The sequence below is a fragment of the Oryctolagus cuniculus genome, chromosome 18, assembly GCF_964237555.1.
Source record: "Oryctolagus cuniculus chromosome 18, mOryCun1.1, whole genome shotgun sequence".
Classification (NCBI taxonomy): Eukaryota; Metazoa; Chordata; class Mammalia; order Lagomorpha; family Leporidae; genus Oryctolagus; species Oryctolagus cuniculus.
The window spans coordinates 18823942-18843936 of NC_091449.1; the positions used below are offsets into that span (position 1 = coordinate 18823942).

General features: G+C 64.8%; 1 protein-coding gene across 3 annotated transcripts; it reads left to right on the plus strand.

Annotated features, from left to right (window-relative positions):
• Positions 1-1394: 1394 nt before the first annotated feature.
• GRAMD1A (GRAM domain containing 1A) lies at positions 1395-19209 on the plus strand. 3 transcript variants are annotated; one of them, XM_051836101.2, is made up of 20 exons: positions 1395-1462; positions 2117-2407; positions 9584-9794; positions 9876-9896; positions 10153-10237; positions 10333-10436; positions 10526-10621; positions 11165-11245; positions 11839-11951; positions 12099-12252; positions 12627-12825; positions 13438-13581; positions 14433-14551; positions 14642-14784; positions 15465-15568; positions 15651-15824; positions 15912-15999; positions 16956-17063; positions 17162-17282; positions 18765-19209. In XM_051836101.2, exons 2-20 carry the CDS (start codon positions 2130-2132, stop codon positions 18855-18857), a joined length of 2436 nt encoding a protein of 811 aa, XP_051692061.2. In that variant the 5' UTR covers positions 1395-1462; positions 2117-2129; the 3' UTR covers positions 18858-19209. The 3 variants fall into 3 exon arrangements, with proteins under 3 accessions (XP_051692061.2, XP_051692064.1, XP_051692063.1); XM_051836104.2 differs by lacking the exons at positions 1395-1462; positions 2117-2407 and adding an exon at positions 2863-3091; XM_051836103.2 differs by lacking the exons at positions 1395-1462; positions 2117-2407 and adding an exon at positions 4101-4317.
• Positions 19210-19995: the final 786 nt, after the last annotated feature.

Sequence of the window (19995 nt, forward strand, 5' to 3'; positions counted from 1 at the left end):
CTGGTTCTAGTCCTGGCTGCTCCACTCCTGCTCCAGTTCCCTGCTAACAGCCTGGGAAAGGCATCAAAAGGTGGCCCGGGTGTTGGGGCCCTGTCACCCTTGTGGGAGACCCAGATGGAGTCCCAGGCTCCTGGTTTCAGCCTGGTCCAGCTTTGGCTGTTGCAGCCATCTGGGGAGTGAACCAGTGGATGGAAGACTGGTATCTCTCTCTCTCCCTCCCTCCCTCCTCTAACTCTGCCTTTCAAAAACATAAATATATTTTAAAAAGATAAAAAAAGAATTATGAGTAAAAAAAAGCAAGTCTCAGAAGATAACACAGGGTATATGATTTCATTTCATAAACCTCAAAATCAAAAAAAAAAAAAAAAAAAAAAGAAACAAAACAAAATAATATTGAGGCCTGTGCCGCGGCTCAATAGGCTAATCCTCCGCCTGCGGTGCCGGCACACCGGGTTCTAGTCCCAGTTGGGGTGCCGGATTCTGTCCCGGTTGCCCCTCTTCCAGGCCAGATCTCTGCTATGGCCAGGGAGTGCAGTGGAGGATGGCCCAGGTGCTTGGGCCCTGCACCCCATGGGAGACCAGGAGAAGCACCTGGCTCCTTGCTTCAGATCAGCGCGGTGCGTCTGCTGTGGCGGCCATTGGAGGGTGAACCAACAGCAAAGGAGGACCTTTCTCTCTGTCTCTCTCTCTCACTGTCCACTCTGCCTGTCAAAAATAAAATAAAACCTTTAAAAAAAAAACAAAATAATATTGTTTAGGGATGCACACCAATGCGATAAAAAGTATTAAAAGGGGAAAAAAAGAAAAAAATTAAAAAAAGAAAAAGCAAACAAACAAAAAACATATAAGGGAAAAGTTGTCAAGAGGAGGGTGACGGAGACTTCGGGGAGCGGAGGCAGTGGGGGCTGGCGAGGGCCCAGAGGCAGGCCCGGGGCTCCTACCGGGGCTGGGGTTCCCGGGGCTCACTCTGCTGTTAGACATCATAGCTGATCTAGGCACTCTTCAGTGTGTGTCAACCCTCACACGAGTGTGACAAACATGGAGGAGCAAGGGACAGTGCCCGCCCTCAGCCGAGGGCCACGCTGGCTTCCACAGACCAGGCACTGCCTCCCTGGTCAGGGCTGCCGAGAACAAGGTGGGAAGATGAGGACCGGAACCGGGCCACCTGGGGGTGATCTCCGAACTTGGAGGAGCCGTTCTGGGCAGACAGGGCCGCCTTGGGCAGGGCACCGCGGGAGAAGCCCTCATCTCCACTGGGCAGTCCAGGGGGGCAGGAGGGGTGGCTCTGCAGCCTCCTGCTGGCCGCACACCTCATCCCCACCCTCGCTGTCCCTTCTCCCAGGAGCAGCTGGCCAGAGGGTAACACGACTCCAGCCACGCATGCGCCCCGGCCTGAAGGTCAGGACGCCACGGGGCAAGGCAGGGCCTGGTCTCCATGCTTACCGCAGTGGAAGCCGTTAAGGTAGGGCTGTCGGGGCCCCAGGGGGCCTGGCTCCCAAGCTCAGGGTCACCCCCACACCACAGGGACTCTCCCCAGGTCTCCCAGGCCCTGCTTCCTTAGCCTCCAGGCAGCTGGGTACCAAGAAGCCCTTGCTGTTCTAACAAAGGACAGACAGATGGGCTCTGGCTGGGCCTCCCCGGACCCAAGTGGTCACCAACACCACTTCCACAGCCACCAGAGCTGGCCTGGCTTCCTTACAGGCCGAGGAGGTGGCGATGGTGGCGGCAGCAGGCACCCTCCCTTTGTCTTGGGAGCAGCAAGTGCCCAGCACACAGGGAAGCCAATCCGGGACTCTGCCTGTCTGCGAGCCTGAGCAGCCTCCCGCAGGCCTGCGTGTGGAGGGCACGCTGGGCTTGGGTGGGGGTATACAGAATGCCCAGGGCACCACGAGCCCAGGGATAGCAGCAGCCAGGGAGTGAGCGCTTACTGTGTGCAGGTCCCGGGCTGGGCCTGCCCAGCCATCCAAGGATGCTGTACCGGGATCTGCAGTTACCAGGAGGGTGCTGGCGGAAGGGGGCCTCCGCTCGGACCTCGCTCCCTCCCACACCGTGCTTATCACCAGCGAGCTGACAGGGACTTGGACAAGGGCCTCTTACCTTCGCCTTTCTCCCCCAGCGTCCACACCACTATGGCTGAGCCCCTCCCTAAGGCCGAGCTCCTGCCCCCACTGCCCTGGGAGCCCCCAGGGGACCAGAGCAGCATCCGGGACCCACCTGTCATCCCTGCAGAGCGGCAGCCACAGGATGGCGCGACCGCCGGCCTGGACCCTGGGCCCTGGAGGTTCCTGGAGGTGCCCTCCATACACGTCACGCCATCCAGTGACGGGGAGTCGCCCCCCTGCACGCCGGCCCTGCGACGCTCGGGGCGGCTGAGCAGCTCGGACCTGGACAGCCTGTCCCAGGACAGGTGAGACCAGGGCAGGGGGCGGGAGAGGCGGGGGTCTCTCTTTGGGAGCTCAGACTCCTGGATGGGCTCTCCGTGTCCAGGCGAGCCGGCTGCAGGTTGGATATCGTGTGGCCTCACCCCACGGGGGCCTGAGTGGCAGCACAGCAAACCAGCAGCGAGGAGAGAGTGCGTGGGTAGCGGTGACCATGAGTCAGCCTTTGGCCCGCTCACTGTGGGTCAGGACCCCGCGCAAGGAGCGCTTGGTCTCCAAACTGAAACAGGACAGAGTTGAAAACAGCAGCCCGGGCAAGGCATGGCGGGGCCGTGCGGTTTCCTGCAAGCAACACGGCGTGACGTACATGTTGAAGTGTGGGCTGGGATAAAAAGCATTTCCTGCCGTAGCTCACAGGCAAGCAAAACACAACACAGCCTCTGGCCCAGGCAGACAGGAACTGGGTCGTTCGGGGTCACAGGCCCAACGAGGACAGAACAAGAAGCAGCCGGGGTGGTGGGCTCCAGCAGCAGCGGACGCCCTAGGACTAGAGTTTGAGCTCCAGAACCTCAGACCCCGTGGTGACCGAGAAAAGCGAGCCGCAGAATGATCCAGCAGGAGTCTGGTGGCAGATCTTTCTGAAAGACCTGTGAGGCGGGCTGCAGGGCTGGCAGGTGCATCCTGGAGTTAGCACACGGACCCAAGAGCCCACGGTAAAGCTACACAGGGACAGCAAGGGGGTTGGAGCATGGAGAAAAGGGGCCGTGGGCTGTGGCTCTGATGGTTTCTGTCTTTACAAAAGAGATATATCTGCCTCTGCCCCTCCCCCCCCCAACATCCTGGTCCTCGCGTGTGAAATTGATACGCCCTGCTCGGAAATGTCAAGGTATCTCAAAAGCAGACACAGGCAAGGGGAAATACAAAGGGAGCCGGGGACAGAGGAGGAGCTGGGGGAAGGCTGGCCGGAGCCTGAGGGTGGATGCAGGTGGGGAACAGGCTGTGGGGGCGGGGAGGGGAGCAGTAGACCGGGGAAAGGAAGGAGGCCCGGCCAGGCCAGGGGGAGTCCAGCGAGGCTGGGGGCCGGGAAGAGTTTTAGATTCTGCAGGTGTGAGGGGAAGAGAAGGGTGGGGGACAGACACGTGGGCCCGCCACCCTCCAGGGCGCGATGGGAATGGGGCAGCCTACCTAGGAGCTATGAGGTGGGCCTCAAGACCCCAGGGGCCGGGCAAGGAGCCAGCGGCTCCCACAAGTGGCCACGACCCATGTGCCTGGGCTCGCACAAGTGGCCACGGGCCCCGGCCACCGAGCAGGGGGGCGGCACCCAACTGCGTAGCCACCAGGCCCCAGGCCACCCAGCAGCCCCTTCCCACCCGCCAGCGCGGCCCTGCGCGGTGGCCCGGGGAGACTGGCACAGACAACAGCCAAGGGGGTGCTGGATTCTGACGCCGTCTGGCTGCCAGGGCTGGACGTTCCAGGCCTCGGGATCCTCTCGGGCCCGGCACCCCCAAATCCCTTCCCGCCAGCTCCGGGCGCCCCAACGCCTGGGGTCAGTCCCCGCCGCCGCCAACCTCGCGGGGGTCTCCTGGAGGGCCCGGGAGCCTGGTGCGCGCCGGCTCCGCGTCTCCGGCGCCTGCTCGGCCCGCAGCCCGGCGGTCGGCGTCTAGGCCGCGGCCGCCCTGGGCGCGCTGCTGCGGGCGGGGGCGGCGCCGTGACGCGCGGGGCGGGGAGAGGAAGGGGAGTCGCTGACGCCGCGGCGGCCTCCGCGGCTCCGGCCTTTTGTGCGGCCGGCGGGGTCGGGTGGGGGCGGCGGCCGCGGAAGGCGAGGCCGGTGCCCTGCGGGGACGCCCAGCGCAGCCCAGCCCCGCGCAGCCGGGCCCTGCCCTGCCCTGCCCTGCCCTGCCCTGCGGCCGGGGCGCCACCGCGCCGCATCCATGTTCGAGTAAGAACCGGGGCCGCCGGCGTCGGGGGGCTGAGGGCCGGGCGCCGGGGAGGGGGCGCCTGCGCGGCTGCGGGGCGGCGCGGCCGAGCTGGGTCCCGCGCTGGCGCACGTGGGCCTAGGTCTGGGCTGCCGGCGCGGGGCACCTGGGGCGCAACCCCCGAGGGGCGACTCCGAGGGGGTCGCCTTTGCGGGCCCGCGAGGCGCTGGGTGGCGGTGGCGGGGGTCTGGCTGGCTGGGCCGGGCGGGGGGCTCCTCTTGCGGGCAGCGCCGCCTGCGGGGAGGGCGCGCAGGCACTGCTGGCCTCTGCCTGGGAGGCCGGCCCGGGATGCGGGGAAGTCGGCGAGCACCCCGCCGGCTGGGCCCTCTCCCGCCGGCCTGGTGGGTCTGGGCTGCGGGGGGCGGGGCTCCTGCGTGGCCCAAGGGCCGCGTGCCCGAGTGCGTTTCCAGCTGGACGTGTGTGTCCCTGTGTACAGCAGTGCGGGTCCGTGCGCGTGTGCAGGCCCCCTCTGCTGCCTTCCGCGGCTCTGCCACCCTCAGCGAGTGTCTGATCGTGCCCCCCACCCTCTGGGGTTGTGTGCCTGTGTCTCCTGTATCTCCCTGCGTGTGTGGCTGGTTCCATGTGGGGGTGTGTAGCGGCTGTGGCCCTCGGTGACTGTGTGTGTGTGTGTGTGTGTGTGTGCACGCACGCGGTCACCTCCAGTTCCGCCTGTGGCTCCGGGTGTAAGTTACCAGTCCGTGTCCAGCTGTGACTTTGCGGTGTGTCCGGGTGTGCGCCTGTAATTGGTTTTTGAAACTCTAGGTTAGCCTCGTGTGCAAACGTTGAGTTATCTGTGTGTGTCCCAGGCGCCGTGTGTGTGTGTGGCTCTGGCTCCCGGGGTTTCCATTTCTGTGTGTATCCCTTGTGAGGCTGCCGGGTGTGGGCCGCCGCGAGACCCTCTGCCACTTTCTTTGTGTGTGAGAGAGAGGCCCCTCGTGGCTGTGAGCCTGCCCCCCCCCCCCACAACCTGCCCGGTGCTTGGGTGCTTGACTGTGGAGGCCGCAGTAATTACTGACCTTTGGCCCCGGGGAGGGCTTGTAATGATGTTGGTGCTCGGTTCCGGTCCGTTACCTGGCCGCTGTGCCTTCCAGGTGTGTGCACAGCTCCCTGGTGCTCCGAGCCCTTCACGGCTGGGTGGCAGGGTTCCCACCGCCTCCCCGCCGCTGCAGCACTGGCTCCTGCTTTGTCTTCCGCACCAGATGGTGGACCCCAAGGGGGCAGAGGGACCCTGGGCATGTGTGGGCTGACCTGGTCGCTGGTGCCCTCCCCTGCCCCCACGGGGGGGGGGGGCTGTGTTTTCTGTGTGTGCCTCCCTTTGTGTCTGTGAGTTGCCTGCCATTGTCCGCTGAGACTGGGGTGGGCCCGTGTGTGCGTGTATTTTATCTGGGGTTCTCTGGGCTTCTGTGACCCTCAGGAGCTGTGTGTGTGTCTGTCTGTCTGTCTGCCCGCCCCGAGGCAGCTGTGGGTGAAGGGCCAGGAAGGGGGGGGTCTGCAGTGCAAGAACCCCATCTCTTACTGAGTCCCCACCCCCCATAACGGTTCTGCAGCCACTTGGGCTCCTCCCCTCACTGGGCTGCAGCCGGCTGGTAGGTCCGGCAGCCCCAGGGCTTAGAGCACTTCCCCTTTGTCCTGCAAGAACCAGGGGTGCGAGCCCTGCTCTGTCCCTGGGCTTGACCCTGGCCTCAGGCTTCCTGCTGCAGACTGTGGCTTCAGACGAGCTGGGCAGGTGTGTGGGAGGCCAGGGAGGCTGCAGTGCACCCCTGCTTGGGCCCCGAGTGAAGCCCACACTCCTCTGCCCTGCGCTCCTCCTGCAGCCCCCACAGCCACCTTGCTCCTCTTCAGCCCTGCCAGGCCCGGCCCTGCCCTGAACTTGATGTTCCTGCCCCAGAACGGACTTCTCCCACTCTGCCAGAGCTGTCCTTTGTCCCCAGAGCTCAGCCCACGCGAGCCTTGCCCAGCGAGGCCCTGGCTGACTCGGACTTCAGCAGCCACGTCCATCCTTTATCTCTGTGGTCCCCAAACTGGCACGGGCATCAGGTTCTGACCTGGGCCATGGGGGGCGGGGTGGGTCCCCGAACGTGCAGTAGGAGCAGCTTCCTCCTGCGGCTGCTGCTGGCCGAGTGGCGCTGCTTTGCTGCGCCGGCCGCTGTCTGTGGTCAGCACCCTCATTTCCGGGTTTCCTTCCCGGCTGTCTGTGTCTGCCACCCTGCAGGCGGGGGACTGCACCCATGGTGCTTGCTGCTGCGTCCCCAGGGCCAGGGCCTGGGCCTTTAGACAGTGCACGACTGGAGTTAGGGGGCAGGCAGTACACGGAGGCTGATCATGGCTGCTGAGGTCGCTTGGGGCCCGGGAAGGCTCGGCATGGTAGCTGGCTCCGCATGGCTGGGAAGGTGGCCCGGCCACTTGCCCGGTCATCACTTCTGTCCACCCATCCCTGCAGGGCACCTGCTAGGCCCCGAGCTTCGGGTCTCTCACCTCCCTTTCCCCTCCGAGCAACCCCGCGAGCTGGGTACCGTTAGTAGTCCCATTGCACACACGAGGAAACTGAGGCACGAGCCCGTCCAAATACTGGGCCAAGGTCACACCGGGAGGAAGTGACAACGTGGAGCCTGGAAGCCGGCCAGGCCCCTGGGGCCCAGGCCCCTTGCTGCTGCCCCCTCCAGAGCTGCTAGTGCCAGGCCGCAAGGTGCACACCTCGGGGAGCACAAGCTCTGGGCGGGGCCGGGAGGAAGTCTGTCATTCCTTCTCATCTCAGCAGCAGATGCCGGCCCCATGCTAGGTGCTGGGGCCACTCCCCGCAGGGAGAACCAAGGGGGTACAGAGGGGCCCAGGGGAGCCCGCAGAGAAGGAGGAAGGGGCGAGTGGGTGCTGGGGGAGTCCCCTCTGAGACCTGGAGGCCTAAGGGAGCCCCGTGGACATGTGGGAGGGAGAGCATTGGGGGCGGAGGGGACACTCAGGACAAGAGCCAGAGCAGAGGGTGTGCTGGAGAAGGACTAGCCCTGCCTCGACTTTTTTATTTTATTGGAGGGAGGTGCGGCCATGGAGGGCAGAGCCTGGCTGCAGGTGGCGAGCAGGCAGTGGGGGCAGGGAGGAAGCTGAGCCGCTGTGGTGGCTCCTGGGAGTAGCAGCGGCTCCCGCCATCATTGGTTCAGTTTTTGCCTTCATTTATTTGGTTCTGCAAGTTGGTTTTCTAAGTAAGCAAGTACTTTGCAAAAGTTCTTGGGAAAATGGAATTGAAGGGATGCATTTATTTTTGCTTAAAAATGTTGCCATGTACACATCATCTGCATTTTTCATAAACTTTTTGAAGACTCCCTCGCAATCATGGATTTGAAAGGTTTTTTTGCACCAAAATAAACTTATCTTTCAATTCCATTTTCCAAGAGCTTTTTTTTTTTTGAAGTACCCTCATGTTAGGCAAAGGAGCTGCACTGTGTCCAGAGCAGGGCAGGGCACAGGGCGGTGACCACGACGACACCAAGGCTTGCCAGCTGGGAGCCCACAGACGTGTGCACGAAGCGGACCCGTTGTGAACCAGAGGCAGCCAGAGTCACCAGGGCTGGCATGTGTGCTGTCGGGGGGCCACGGAGAAGGGAGGGGCCGTGGGAGCAAGAGTCTTGAAGAACGTGGAAGAATCTGCAAGGCAAAGAAGAAGAGAAGATGGCGTGGGCCTAGGAACGGCCGATGCTGAGGCTTGGAGGCGAGAGAGACCAGCTCAGGGCGCCCTGAGTGGCTGGGGGAGTCCCACCCGCACCCCAGGGTGGATGTGGGGCCCGGCACTGGAATTCCGCCCTGCAGTAAGCCGGCCACGCGTCCTCTAGCGACTGGTTCCTGGTTCAGCTTCCTCCTCCATGGCGGCAGGGACGATAGCATCGAGTGCGCAGGGGTGTTTGCAGAACAATAAAATTAATCATACACAGTTCCTGATAAGGAGTCAACACTGGCTGTCCCTCCAAAGCTTCCGCCAGCCGGCCCGCGGCCCTGATTGCACTTGGTGTTTGTACACTCACCGGAGTGTTCTGTTTGTTCAGCTCGCCAGGGGCAGGAGCCTCTGCTCGGGCTCACTTGCGTCACTGACGTTTAATTGTGCACTTGCCACGTGCCGCCTGCAACCCGGGGTGCTGGGGACACGGTGGCCACCAAGACCTCCTGTAGTGCTCGGTCTGAGGCAGGAAATAAGCAGAGTGAATAAGCTGACAGGACGAGTTCACAGAGTGTGGGGTGTGACCAGGAGGGAGGAGCGTTGGAAGTGAATAAGAGCCGCTTATGCCGGGGCGTGGGTGGACGTTCCGCAAATGCAGAGCCCTTGGCCTGGGATGGAAGCTGGGGAGGCTCCATGTCCAGCAGGGACGGCTGGAGTGGAGTGGAGGGGGCAGGGCATGGCGTTGGGGGTGGGGGGGGTCCCAGTCCTAGGACATCCATTAGCTTTTAGCTGGAGCAAGGTGCAGTCCAGGACAGAGCTCTGGGCCTGGAGGACGTGACCCAACTCAGGCTCCCCTCGGGCTGCAGGTGGGAAGCAGCCGGGCGGGGGTGGGGGGGGGGGACAGGAGCAGGGAGGAGGGGCCAGGTGGGAGGGGACGGAGCTGGGGCGGGAAGAAGTGGGCGTAATAAGAGTAATGGGAATAGATCTCGAAGTTGATGGGATTAGGTTGGAAACGAGAAGTGGGAAAAGAAACAACAGAGAAGCTGAGGTGTTTTTTTTTTTTTTTTTTTTTTTAATTTCTCGGACAACTAAGTGGGAAGCCGCTACTCAGTGCGTGTTCATGGTGTGAGTGATGGAATGAGCTCATAAACCGCGGCGGGTATCACGGAGCCTCGCTGCATGCCAGGCCCTACCAGAAGGACTCCCCAAGGGTTGATTCGTTTAACCCTGAAAACAACTAGCTGAGGCCCCGTGTTCACCATCCCTGGGTTACAGATGAGGTGACCAAGGCGCAGAGCCCTTTGGACACGTACTGTGGGTTCCACTGCTGGGCTGGGACGCAGAGTGGGTGGCTGGGCAGGTGGACGGGGTGTGTGGGTGGATGATGGGTAGAGATGGGTGAGCCGGTGTTGGCTGGGACGGGTGGGTAGGGTGGATGGGATGAGTGGCCAGAGGCATGTGTGAGTGGATGGACAGACGGACAGATGAGGATCGACGGGCCGATAGGTGGGCCTTGAGAAATGGTCCTGACCCAGACCTCAGCCTGTTTTCCCCTATAACAGCCCCCATCCTCTCCCTGCCCCCAGCACCACCCCCCACTCAGGCCGGAGCACCCCAAGCAGTTCTCCATCTCTGCGGAAGCGCCTGCAGCTCCTGCCCCCGAGTCGGCCGCCGCCCGAGCCCGAAGCAGGCACCATGGTGGAGAAGGGGTCGGACAGCTCCTCGGAGAAGGGCGGAGTGCCCGGGACCCCCAGCACCCAGAGCCTGGGCAGCCGGAACTTCATCCGCAACAGCAAGGTGGGGGCCGGCGCGCCCGGGGCTGGGAGGACTGGCGGCCTGGTCAGGCACTCACCCCGCCTCTCGTTCTGTCTCTTGTAGAAGATGCAGAGCTGGTACAGTGTAAGTGTTGGGCGAGGGGGCGCGCTGGGGGCTGGGGGAGAGACCGGGACAGGTGCGGGCCGAGCTGAGATGAGCAGACCTGGGGTCCTGTCCTGCCCTGTGCTGCTGTCGGGTGCTGCGTGAGCCCCTTCTTTGTCCCCACTTGGTGAGGCTGAAGGGGCAGCAATGCTGCGGGCTGGACACTGAGCCGCCGGGGCGGGGCTTGTGGGGGCGGGGCTGCAGTGCGCCCCGCCCCCCATGCGTGCCCTCCCCGCAGATGCTGAGCCCCACCTACAAGCAGCGCAACGAGGACTTCCGGAAACTGTTCAGCAAGCTGCCGGAGGCCGAGCGGCTCATCGTGGGTGAGGGCGGCGCCCCAGGCCCACCCGCGGCCCCCTGCCCCCCAGCGCTGCTGCCCGCTGACTCGGGTGTCCCATGTCTGTCCCCTCGCTCTCAGATTACTCCTGCGCCCTGCAGCGCGAGATCCTCCTCCAGGGCCGCCTCTATCTCTCTGAGAACTGGATCTGCTTCTACAGCAACATCTTCCGCTGGGAGACCACGGTGCGGGGCGGAGCGGGTGTGGCGGGGCGGCGCCGGTGTGGCGGGGTGGACCGGGCTCCGGCCGCTCTGACCTCTCCCTGCGCCCATAGATTTCCATCCAGCTGAAGGAGGTGACGTGTCTGAAGAAGGAGAAGACGGCCAAGCTGATCCCCAACGCCATCCAGATCTGTACGGAGAGCGAGAAGGTGGGCTGGAGGGGCCCGCACTGACCCCGCCTCCTCCCTCCCGGGGGCCCGCCCTGGGCTGCTCTTGGGGCTGTCACCTGCTCTGTGTCTCGGCTTTGCCAGACTCTGCTCGGGACGGACACCGATCAGATTCTCCTGGTGTCCGGGTCCTGATTCCCCGTCCCTCACGACACCCCCCCCATCCCGGGATGCTGATTGGTGGTCACAGGATGGCCAAGTCACCCCTGAGGAAGGGGCAGGGCAGTGGGGAGCAGGACTTCTCAGCACACGTCTCTTTGTGTATCGCTGGCCGGGCGTGGATCAGCGGGTCACCTCCAGGACAGGGCCCAGGGCTCCCCGCATCGCAGCCCCACCCACCACAGGCTGACCCTGCCTGGGACTGTCCACAGTGTCACCACGGCGACCCCGGCCGGCGTCCCTCTGCTCAGGGCTGGCACGGGATCCGCGTGGTGCAGAATGAATGCAGGGAGGAGTGAACAGAGGGGTCAGGTAGCTGGGGGCCGAGGACGGAGCTGCCCGCCCATGCCCCTCTCTCCCCTACAGCATTTCTTCACCTCCTTTGGGGCCCGGGACCGCTGCTTCCTCCTCATCTTCCGCCTCTGGCAGAACGCGCTTCTGGAAAAGGTAGCCTTGGGTGAGGCCTGGGCTGGGGCGAGGAGTGGCCCCCTGGGGCCCCCGGCTCTTTGTGGGCACCAGGTCCTGTGCACCTGCAGCTTCCTACATAGCCGCCACCAGGGGGCAGGCAAGGGTTCCCGCCCCAGACCCCTGAGCAGAGTCCGTGGCAGAGAATTGGTGTGAACCCCGGCGCTGGGGCAAGGGTCCCCCCCCCCCAGGTGGAAACAGGGAGGAAGGACGTCATTGCACGGGTCTGCCACCGCCGGCCATGGCTCCGCTCCTCCAGCTGTACCATGCTGCCCCGTGTCCTGCCGTGTCGGGGCTCTTATCCCTAGGGGTAGCTCCAGCCATGGCTGTTCCCAGGAGCAAAAATGCCGGAGGACCCCATTCAGGAGCCTGAGAGAGGAACAGTGCAGGAGGTCAGGCCCCAGACACAAGGCCTGGAGGGGGCTTCCTAGCAGATGGGTAGCGAGGGGGCACTGGATCTGGCGCTAGAAGTCATGCTCAGGCTGCCCCCTGGTGGTAGCCAGAGGAACTGCTGCGGCTCAGGGCTGGTGTGGCACCTGCTGGAGTGAGGCCAACCCTACCCCCTGCGTGCCCAGACGCTGAGTCCCCGTGAGCTCTGGCACCTGGTGCATCAGTGCTACGGCTCGGAGCTGGGCCTCACCAGCGAGGACGAGGACTACGTCTGCCCCTTGCAGCTGAACGGTCTCGGGTGAGTCAGAGGCTGGGGGTCGGAGGAGAGCCGGAGGGGCTGCCTGCAGTGCTGGGTGGACTGAGGTGGGTGTCCAAGGTCTGGGAGACCCTGGAAGGTTGGGGGGGGTTGCAAGCATCCAGCAGGGCTTCCATGTCCTTTCTACAGCAGCCCCAAGGAGGTGGGAGATGTGATTGCCCTGAGCGACATCGCCCCGACCACAGGGGCTGCTGACCGCAGCCAGGAACCAAGCCCTGTGGGTTCGCGCCGAGGCCGCGTCACCCCCAACCTTTCCCACGCCAGCAGCGATGCCGACCATGGGGTGAGCAGAGAGGATGCTGGGGCCAGAGCGGGAGACGGGGACAGACAGAAGGTTGTGAGCAGGAGGGGAGGTGGGCGGGGGGGCAGGGAGTGGGCTGGGGGGTGAGGAGGGTGGGGGGTGGAGGAACAGGTCAGAGATGGGCCGAGTGAAGAAGCAAAAGGGGCAGGAGGTGGGGCGATGGATGCGGTACGCACAGGACAGACAGCCAGGGCAGGCAAGAAAGCCTCACATGCAAGTATCTAAAATGAGAGGCGAGGTAGGGACCGAGGGGAGCCCTCACCCGGTGGGCTCAGCTGTGAGTCCCTGCCCGGGGAGGCACAGGGCCCTCGGCCGGGACGCAGGTGGGCAAGGCTGGATGAGGCCTCTCTCTGCAGGCAGAGGAGGACAAGGAAGAGCCGACGGACAGCCAGCCAGACGCCCCGTCCAGCCAGACTGCCACTCCGCTGGCGGAACCCCCGAGCACAGAGCCCACCCCGCCCAACGGGCCTGCCTCCCTGGGCCCCTTGGACCTGCTGCCCAGTGAGGAGCTCCTGACGGACACCAGTAACTCCTCCTCATCCACCGGGGAGGAAGGTGAGGCTGCTTCCATTACCGATGACGTCGCTCACACCAGTGACGTCACTCCCTCCGCCGGCTCGGGAGGCTGAAACCCCAAAGGCTGGGGCCGGGGCGGGGGGGACTTGTCCAACCCCAGCCACCCAGGTGGAAGTCTGCCAAACTGTCAGGCACACAGCTGCCAGGGTGAATAAAATGCAGACCTGGGAGGGCAGGGGCCTGGGTTCAAATCCCAGTCGCCTCTCTGGTCCTTGTCCTTGATGTTAGCCGTGACAATGGGGTTGTAGCGTTGCCACGTGTAAATGGGTGCTGCACCTGTGTCAGGCTGAGAGGCCACAGCCTGGCCCCAGGCACACCTAGCACCGACCTAGCAAGCTTCTCCCAGTGCCTGCGGCAGCCGCCCCGGGCTTGGCTGCTATTGGTCCGACTTGGAGAATGAGCCAATCAGTGCCTGAGAGCCGCAAAGGCGCTCACGCCCACCCCGTCATCACCGCGACTCCCATTGGCTGGGCCTGGGGGTGTGTGCAGCTCCCAGAGCCGGGCCGTGGCGCCGGTGGCTGGGCCCTGGCGGGTGGCGGGGAGCCGGGTCTGCCCCTCCACCGCCAACGCCCGTCCCTTGCTGGCCCCCAGCCGACCTGGCCGCCCTGCTGCCCGACCTCTCGGGCCGGCTCCTCATCAACTCCGTCTTCCACGTGGGTGCTGAGCGGCTGCAGCAGATGCTGTTCTCAGACTCGCCCTTTCTCCAGGGCTTCCTGCAGCAGTGCAAGTTCACAGGTCAGGGGGCGGGGCCTGGCAGAGGGGCCCAGGGCACTGCTGAGGGGCGTGGCGCTGCCTCTTCCCTGCTGGGAGGGTGGGGTTCCGAGCTTGCTTCAGTGCCGGGGCCCATGGTGACAGTCCCACTGAGCAACGGGAGGGGGTGTGCAGAGGAGCAGCGGGTGTGCAGAGGAGCAGTAGGCGTGCAAAGGCCCTGGGGCTGGAGGCAGACGCTGGAGAGGCCCCTTGGGGCCAGCCCTGTAGCGTGCTGTGGGTGAGGCTGCAGCCCTGGTGCGGAAGCAGCAGAGGGACCAATTGGAAAAGCAAGAGTGCTTGGTGTCCTGGAAGCCATAGAATATTCTAGAAAGAAAAGGCTTAGGGTCAGGCTTCACCAAGCTACTTCTGAACCAGATGTGGAGACCAAGGCCAGGCACCCCGGGGCGGGGGTGGGGGTGGGCGGCTGGGCAGGAGCAGCGCTCAGGAGAGCTGGGAGCAGCCGACAGCAGGGGAGGTAGGGCCAGGGCTCCAGTGGGGCCATCCCTGGGAGAGGGTCTCAGAGGGGCAGGTCTAGGGAGATAGCAATGCGCATGTGGGGCCGGGAAGCGAGGGGAAGCTGGGGGCTTCCAGGTAAAGTGTGGGGGGGGTGGCAGGTCCCTGGGTCTGGTGCTCAGGAGCGGAGCCAGGACTGGTCCCAAGGGGGGAAACTGAGGCTGCATCTCAGGTTTCAGGCTCCTGGCAGGCAGGTGGTGCAGAGGGCAAGGCGGGACCAGAGGTGGGGTCTGGGACGCACGCCCCAGAGAGTGGAAACCGCAGCACGCGGGCACAGCACTGGGGAACGGCCACCTCACTCTGCTCCTCCCGTCCGCCCCCAGACGTGACCCTGAGCCCCTGGAGCGGGGACAGCAAGTGCCACCAGCGCCGGGTGCTGACTTACACCATCCCCATCAGCAACCCGCTGGGCCCCAAGAGCGCCTCTGTGGTGGAGACACAGGTGGGCCGGGCGGGGCCGGGTCGGGGAGGGAGGGCAGGCAGGTAGGACTGCGGCGCGGGAGGTCCTGACCCCTCTGCCCTCGCCCCACAGACGCTGTTCCGGCGCGGCCCGCAGGCTGGCGGCTGCGTGGTGGACTCAGAGGTGCTAACTCACGGCATCCCCTACCAGGACTACTTCCACACCGCCCACCGCTACTGCATCCTGGGCCTGGCCCGGAACAAGGCCCGGCTCCGGTGAGCCGCGCCCGCCCCTCGCCCCACCCCCCACCCCAAGAGCGGAAGTGCGGGGCCCCTGGACTCTGGGACCCCTCCCCTCCTCATCCCCGCAGAGGGCGGTGTTGAACCGGGAGAGAGGGAGGGACCCCTGGTGCGAGTGAACACGCGTTCATCGGCTGCCAAGCATCTTGTGGGCGCCCAGCGCTGGGGGAGACCAGACAGACCCTGTCCCTGGGGAGCTCGTGTTCTGCTGGGGAACCAGTTAGCACTGGTGCCGGTGCAGGGCGTGCCGTGGCAATAAGGACTAGGGCACCGCGTGGGGCGGGGCTGGGGGGCCCTCTGCAGCCCCGGCACAGCTGGGAAGCGGGCGGGAGGGCTTTGATCTCGGGCTCTGTTTGGCTGCAGCCTGTGGGGGCAGGGCTGGGAGATGGCGGCCGGGAAGGAGGCAGCTGGGATGTCCAGGCAGAGGAGGGGAGGCTGGGCTGTGGTGCTGGTGAGGGCGCGCGAGCTCAGCTTCTGGGGAGATTGTAAGTGGGGAGCCTGGATCACAGGTGACGGTGCAGGGGTGAGGGGTCATGGACAGCGGGCGCTGCCCTTGGCTGAGCTGGGGAGGGGCTGGAGGGGGTGGGTGAGGCTGCAAGGAAGCCGCTGTGGGGTGGGGCCGGGGAGGCTACAGCCAGCTCCTGTCTCCCGCCCAGCGTGTCCTCCGAGATCCGCTACCGCAAGCAGCCCTGGAGCCTGGTGAAGTCCCTCATCGAGAAGAACTCCTGGAGCGGCATCGAGGACTACTTCCATCACCTGGGTAGGGCGCGGCGGCCTGCCGGGCGGGACCGGGCTCCAGCCTGGCCAGGCGCCCGCCTGCGAGCCCTCTCTGCTGTCCACAGAGCGAGAACTGTCCAAGGCCGAGAAGCTGACCCTGGAGGAGGGCGGGAAGGAGGCCCGGGGGCTGCTGCCCGGCCTACGGAGGCGGAAGCGACCCCTGAGCTGGAGGGGTCACAGCGACGGGCCCCAGCACCCGGACCCCGACCCCGGCGCGCGGGCAGGCCTGCACCCCTCAGGTGCGCATGCGCACGTCCTGGCGGGTAGCGGCCCCAGGCAGCCCACACTGGGCGGTCCCTGGCTGACCCCAGGCTGCTGTCCCACAGGCTCCCTTAGCTCCCGCTTCTCGGAACCAGCCGCCGACCAGGGCCCGGGGGCCGGCATCCCCAGCGCCCTGGTTCTCATCAGCATTGTGTGAGTACGGCCTGAGTCTGATTCCCATTTGCATGACCCTGGGCATGTGCAAGGCCTCCTGGAGAGAGCGTGGGCTCGCCTCTCTACGAGGATGGCTCGAGACTGCCTGGGGCCACCAGCCGAGCTCCCTCCGAAGCGCGGGTGCTGGGTCCACCGCTGGGGAGTCCCCCCTGCTAGGGGTACAGGCAGGAGCAGGTGCCTGCAGGATGTAGGGTTCCCTGGTGGTGCGGGGTTGGGGGTCCACAAGAGAACCAAGGCCGGCAACTCGTGTCACGTGCTCTGTGCGCACCCTGAGCTGGGTACTGCTGGGGATGCGGAAGCCCCGCAGAGACACTGCTGCCCCAGCCCCTGGAGATGGGGCCAGGACTGGGGAGGCGCGGGCAGAGGGCTCAGGGCCGGAGGGGGAAGCCGTTGGAGGCCAGTGAGAGCTCCCTGCAAGGCCTGGCAAGCAGGCAGCCTCTGCCGTTGGGGGGGGGGGGGCAGAGGACACCCGAGCGCCCCCTGGGCTCCAGGCTGGCCCGGAAGGGGAAGGTCAGGCCGGCCTCAGACTCCCAGCGTGGGCAGTCCAGGAGGGCCGTGTGGCCTGCCTGGGCCAGAGCTGCCTGTGGCGGGAAGTGGGGGGCAGCCAGCACGCCCCGACTCTCACCTGTCTGTCTCCCCTTCACTGCTCCGCAGGATCTGTGTGAGGTAGGACCCCCGTCCTACTCCTGTGCCCCTCCCTGCATCTCACCCCCTTGCTGTAGCCTCTTTGTGCCCCCACTCTCCCAGGGAGGTGTCTGAGCTCTGGCTTGGCTGCCTAGGGCCTGTGCGACCCTGGGCGTGTCTCACCCCTCAAGGTGTGGCTGTGGTGTGTGTGTGTGTGTGTGTGTGTGTGTGTGTACAGAGCTCAGTGTCTGGCATGGGGGAGCATCTGGGGTCCAGGACGCCTGACCTCTGACCTCTGACCCCACCCCCAGCCTCATCGTCCTCATCGCCCTCAACGCCCTCCTCTTTTACCGTCTGTGGTCCCTGGAGAGGACGGCTCACACCTTCGAGTCCTGGCACAGCCTGGCCCTGGCCAAGGGGTGAGTGGGAAGTCCCAGTGTATGGGGGGGGGGCTGGGGGCCCCGGGCAGATCCGGGGGTGGTGGCCAGGGTCTCACTCGGGCCCCGCGTCCCTGCAGGAAGTTCCCCCAGACGGCCACGGAGTGGGCCGAGGTCCTGGCCCTGCAGAAGCAGTTCCACAGCGTCGAGGTACACAAGTGGAGGCAGATCCTGCGGGCTTCCGTAGAGCTCCTGGACGAGGTAGGCGGCGGCGCACAGCGGGGGCGGGGCCCTGTGTGACCCCCACCCCCACCCCCGGAGTCCAGGCCTCAGTTTCCTCCTGAGGAAGCCTCTCTCAGTCCCCACCTCGTGGGGCGGCCCGGAAAAGAATGTTTGGGCAGACACCCTGGAGAAAAGCCCACGGGCTCACTTCAGGCGCGGCTGGATCTAGCCGCTCTGTCTCGCCTTGGCTCTGCTCGTCTGGGGTTGGCTGGGGGCGGGACGTCTTCCCTGAGGTGGGGGCTGCAGCTCCGGGCCGCATCTGAAGGAAAGCGCTCTCTCTCTCTCGTTGGCTGTTGGGGTCGCCTCCTCTCTCCCTACCCCCAAACCCATCACAGTGGCCTTGGGGAGGCTGTGGGGTGTGAGGGTGGGACAGAGGTTCTCCAAGGTTGACCCAGAGCTGCTGTTCAGAGCAGGGTCAGATCTTCTGTGGGACCTTGTGCAGGCCCTGGTCACCTCCCCTGTCCACGGGATAACAATCGATGGTTGCGCAAAGGAGTTGACACTTGGAATGGTGCCAGGCACACAGCAGGGGCTTGATAAATATGTGAGCCCAGCATGGAACACACAGTAGGTACCGCATACACAGGACATCCCCGCATGGAGGTGCCCTCGGGTCCCGGGAGACTCAGGCCAGCAGCTGTGGTCGGTGAGGCAGGGGCTGGGCAGGGGGTCTGAGTCCGGCCTTGGCCAGTCCCTGGGGGCCTTTGCAGCGGTCCACTGGAGTCCTGCCCGGGCAGATCCTTCCCAGCACTGAGGCCCATCCTGAGAGCTCTCGTTGCATCTAGAAAGGGTGCTCAGAGGAGACCCTCACAGAGGGCCCCCTGCAGGACTGGTGGCGAGGGAATAAAGGCTGCCCGCAGGCCCCTAGAGAGGGAGGCCGGGGTCAGCCCAGGCTCACGTGAATCCATTTTTTTTTTTTTTTTTTTTTTGCCTTCTCAGTTTTCCCGGGGGTACATGGCTTACCTTTGCAAATTCATGGTGAGGCAGCCACAGTGGACGCCCGCCCTGGGGCCACGCTGTCCTAACCGTGGTCCTGGGAGCTGCTGGGTGCTCCTGCCAGCCTTGGGGGAGGGGCTCCGACAGACACCCTTGTTCTATGGCAGTGTGGGGAGCCCTTAGGCGTCCTGACATCCAAGGAGCTCGCCCAAGGTCACGGCTAGGACATGGAGCTCTTAACAAACCCCGGGCTCAAGGCGCTTGTCCAGCCCCAGAACTGATCCTGCGGCGCCTGGTTCACAACCCCTGGTTTCAGAGGAGGCCCTTCGGGACTTGCCCAAGGTCACCCAGGAAGTAGCAGAGCCGGAACATGAAACCAGGCCATCAGGGACCCAGGCGTGGGCTTCGCCCCTTGCTGCCCCCTGAGGAGTTAAACTGTGTGTACTGTGGCTCCAGCTTCTCCCCAGTGACCTTGGTCGGGGTGTGGCTCGGCCCCCACCGCCCCCTCTTCCCCTCCCCCTACAGATGAAGTTCTCACTGGAGAAGCTGCATCAAGGCATCGCCGTCTCGGACCCTCCGTTTGACCCCCAGCCACAGCCCGACGACAGCTTCTCTTGAGGTCTCCAGGCCACGCAGCTGTCCCCAGATGGACACAGACAGCCCAGCCCCGGCGGCCACTGCTGGCACAGTGTGAGCGCCGGGAACCTCCCGCCTGCCCCTCCCGGCAGCGGCCCGGCCAGGGGCCACGCAGACGTGGGGACCACAGGAGCGAGATGCACTTTAGAGCAGCGTGTGCGAGTCCAGCCGCCGTCGCCCGCCCGGCCTTCGGCAGGACCCCACTAACTTATTTTACACGGCCAGTGTTGGGGGGGGGGGTGCCTCCTGCGGTGCACGACTCCCTCAGCTCTGGGTTTAATGTATTATATTTATTTGGGGCTGACAGAACCCCCAATAAAGGGTTGGAAATGGCGGTGGCTGTGCCTGCAGGGCCCTGGGAGCGGGTGGGGGCCTCCGCTTGCGTGCAGATCCCACAGGCGTGGGGCAGGGGGAGCTGCCTGGTTGCTGGGGCCATAGGCCTGGGAACAATCTGGAATTCCACCAGCTTGGTCTCGTCAAGAATCCAGAGGGGCGCTTCCAGGATAGACCCCCCCCCCCAACCCCCTGTGCCATGTGGCCTGGGTTCCCGTTCTGCCTCTCAGCAGTCATAGTCTGCAGACAGCCGGCCTCTGTGGGCCTCAGTCACCTCTTCTGCACATTGGGCTAATACCAGCAGCTGTGTCTCGGGGTCACCTGATGCTTCTACTCCCGGAAGCTTCCTGCCAGGCCTGCTGCTGGTTTTACACCTCCAGAGCCAGTAGGTGCTCCCCGCCGGGTCCCCGGGGTGCTGCCCGTGCCCGCTCAGGGACCACACGCCGAGAACTGCTGTCTTGGGGGTTCATCGGTGTGGCTGGTTAGAACAGGGCCCGGATGAGAGCAAGTACTCAGTAAAAGCCTCACGTGGGCCAGAACGATGGAGGGGAGGAAGCAACCCGGGATCCAGTGCCGTGTGCTGAGCTCCACGCCAAGACCAGAAGTGGCCTCTACCCTCCATGATGTAGACAGAGGAAGACGTTAGGCCTGGGGTCACCCCCGGGGAGGCGGAGACTCCAGGCCTGGGCCCCCTGGGGTCTCTACCTTCAGATGCCGGTCCTCGCCCTGTCACCACCCCACGCCAGCCCTCCCAGATTGAGGTTGTCTTGGAGGAGAGGAAATGGAC

Bases quoted from the DNA above. Each gene is read 5' to 3' on its own strand.
- GRAMD1A (XM_051836101.2), top strand. From the start codon at position 2,130: ATGGCTGAGCCCCTCCCTAAGGCCGAGCTCCTGCCCCCACTGCCCTGG. The intron at 2,408-9,583 runs GTGAGACCAGGG...CCCTGCCCCCAG, and splicing joins GACAGCCTGTCCCAGGACAG to CACCACCCCCCACTCAGGCC. The intron at 10,437-10,525 runs GTGCGGGGCGGA...CTGCGCCCATAG, and splicing joins TCTTCCGCTGGGAGACCACG to ATTTCCATCCAGCTGAAGGA.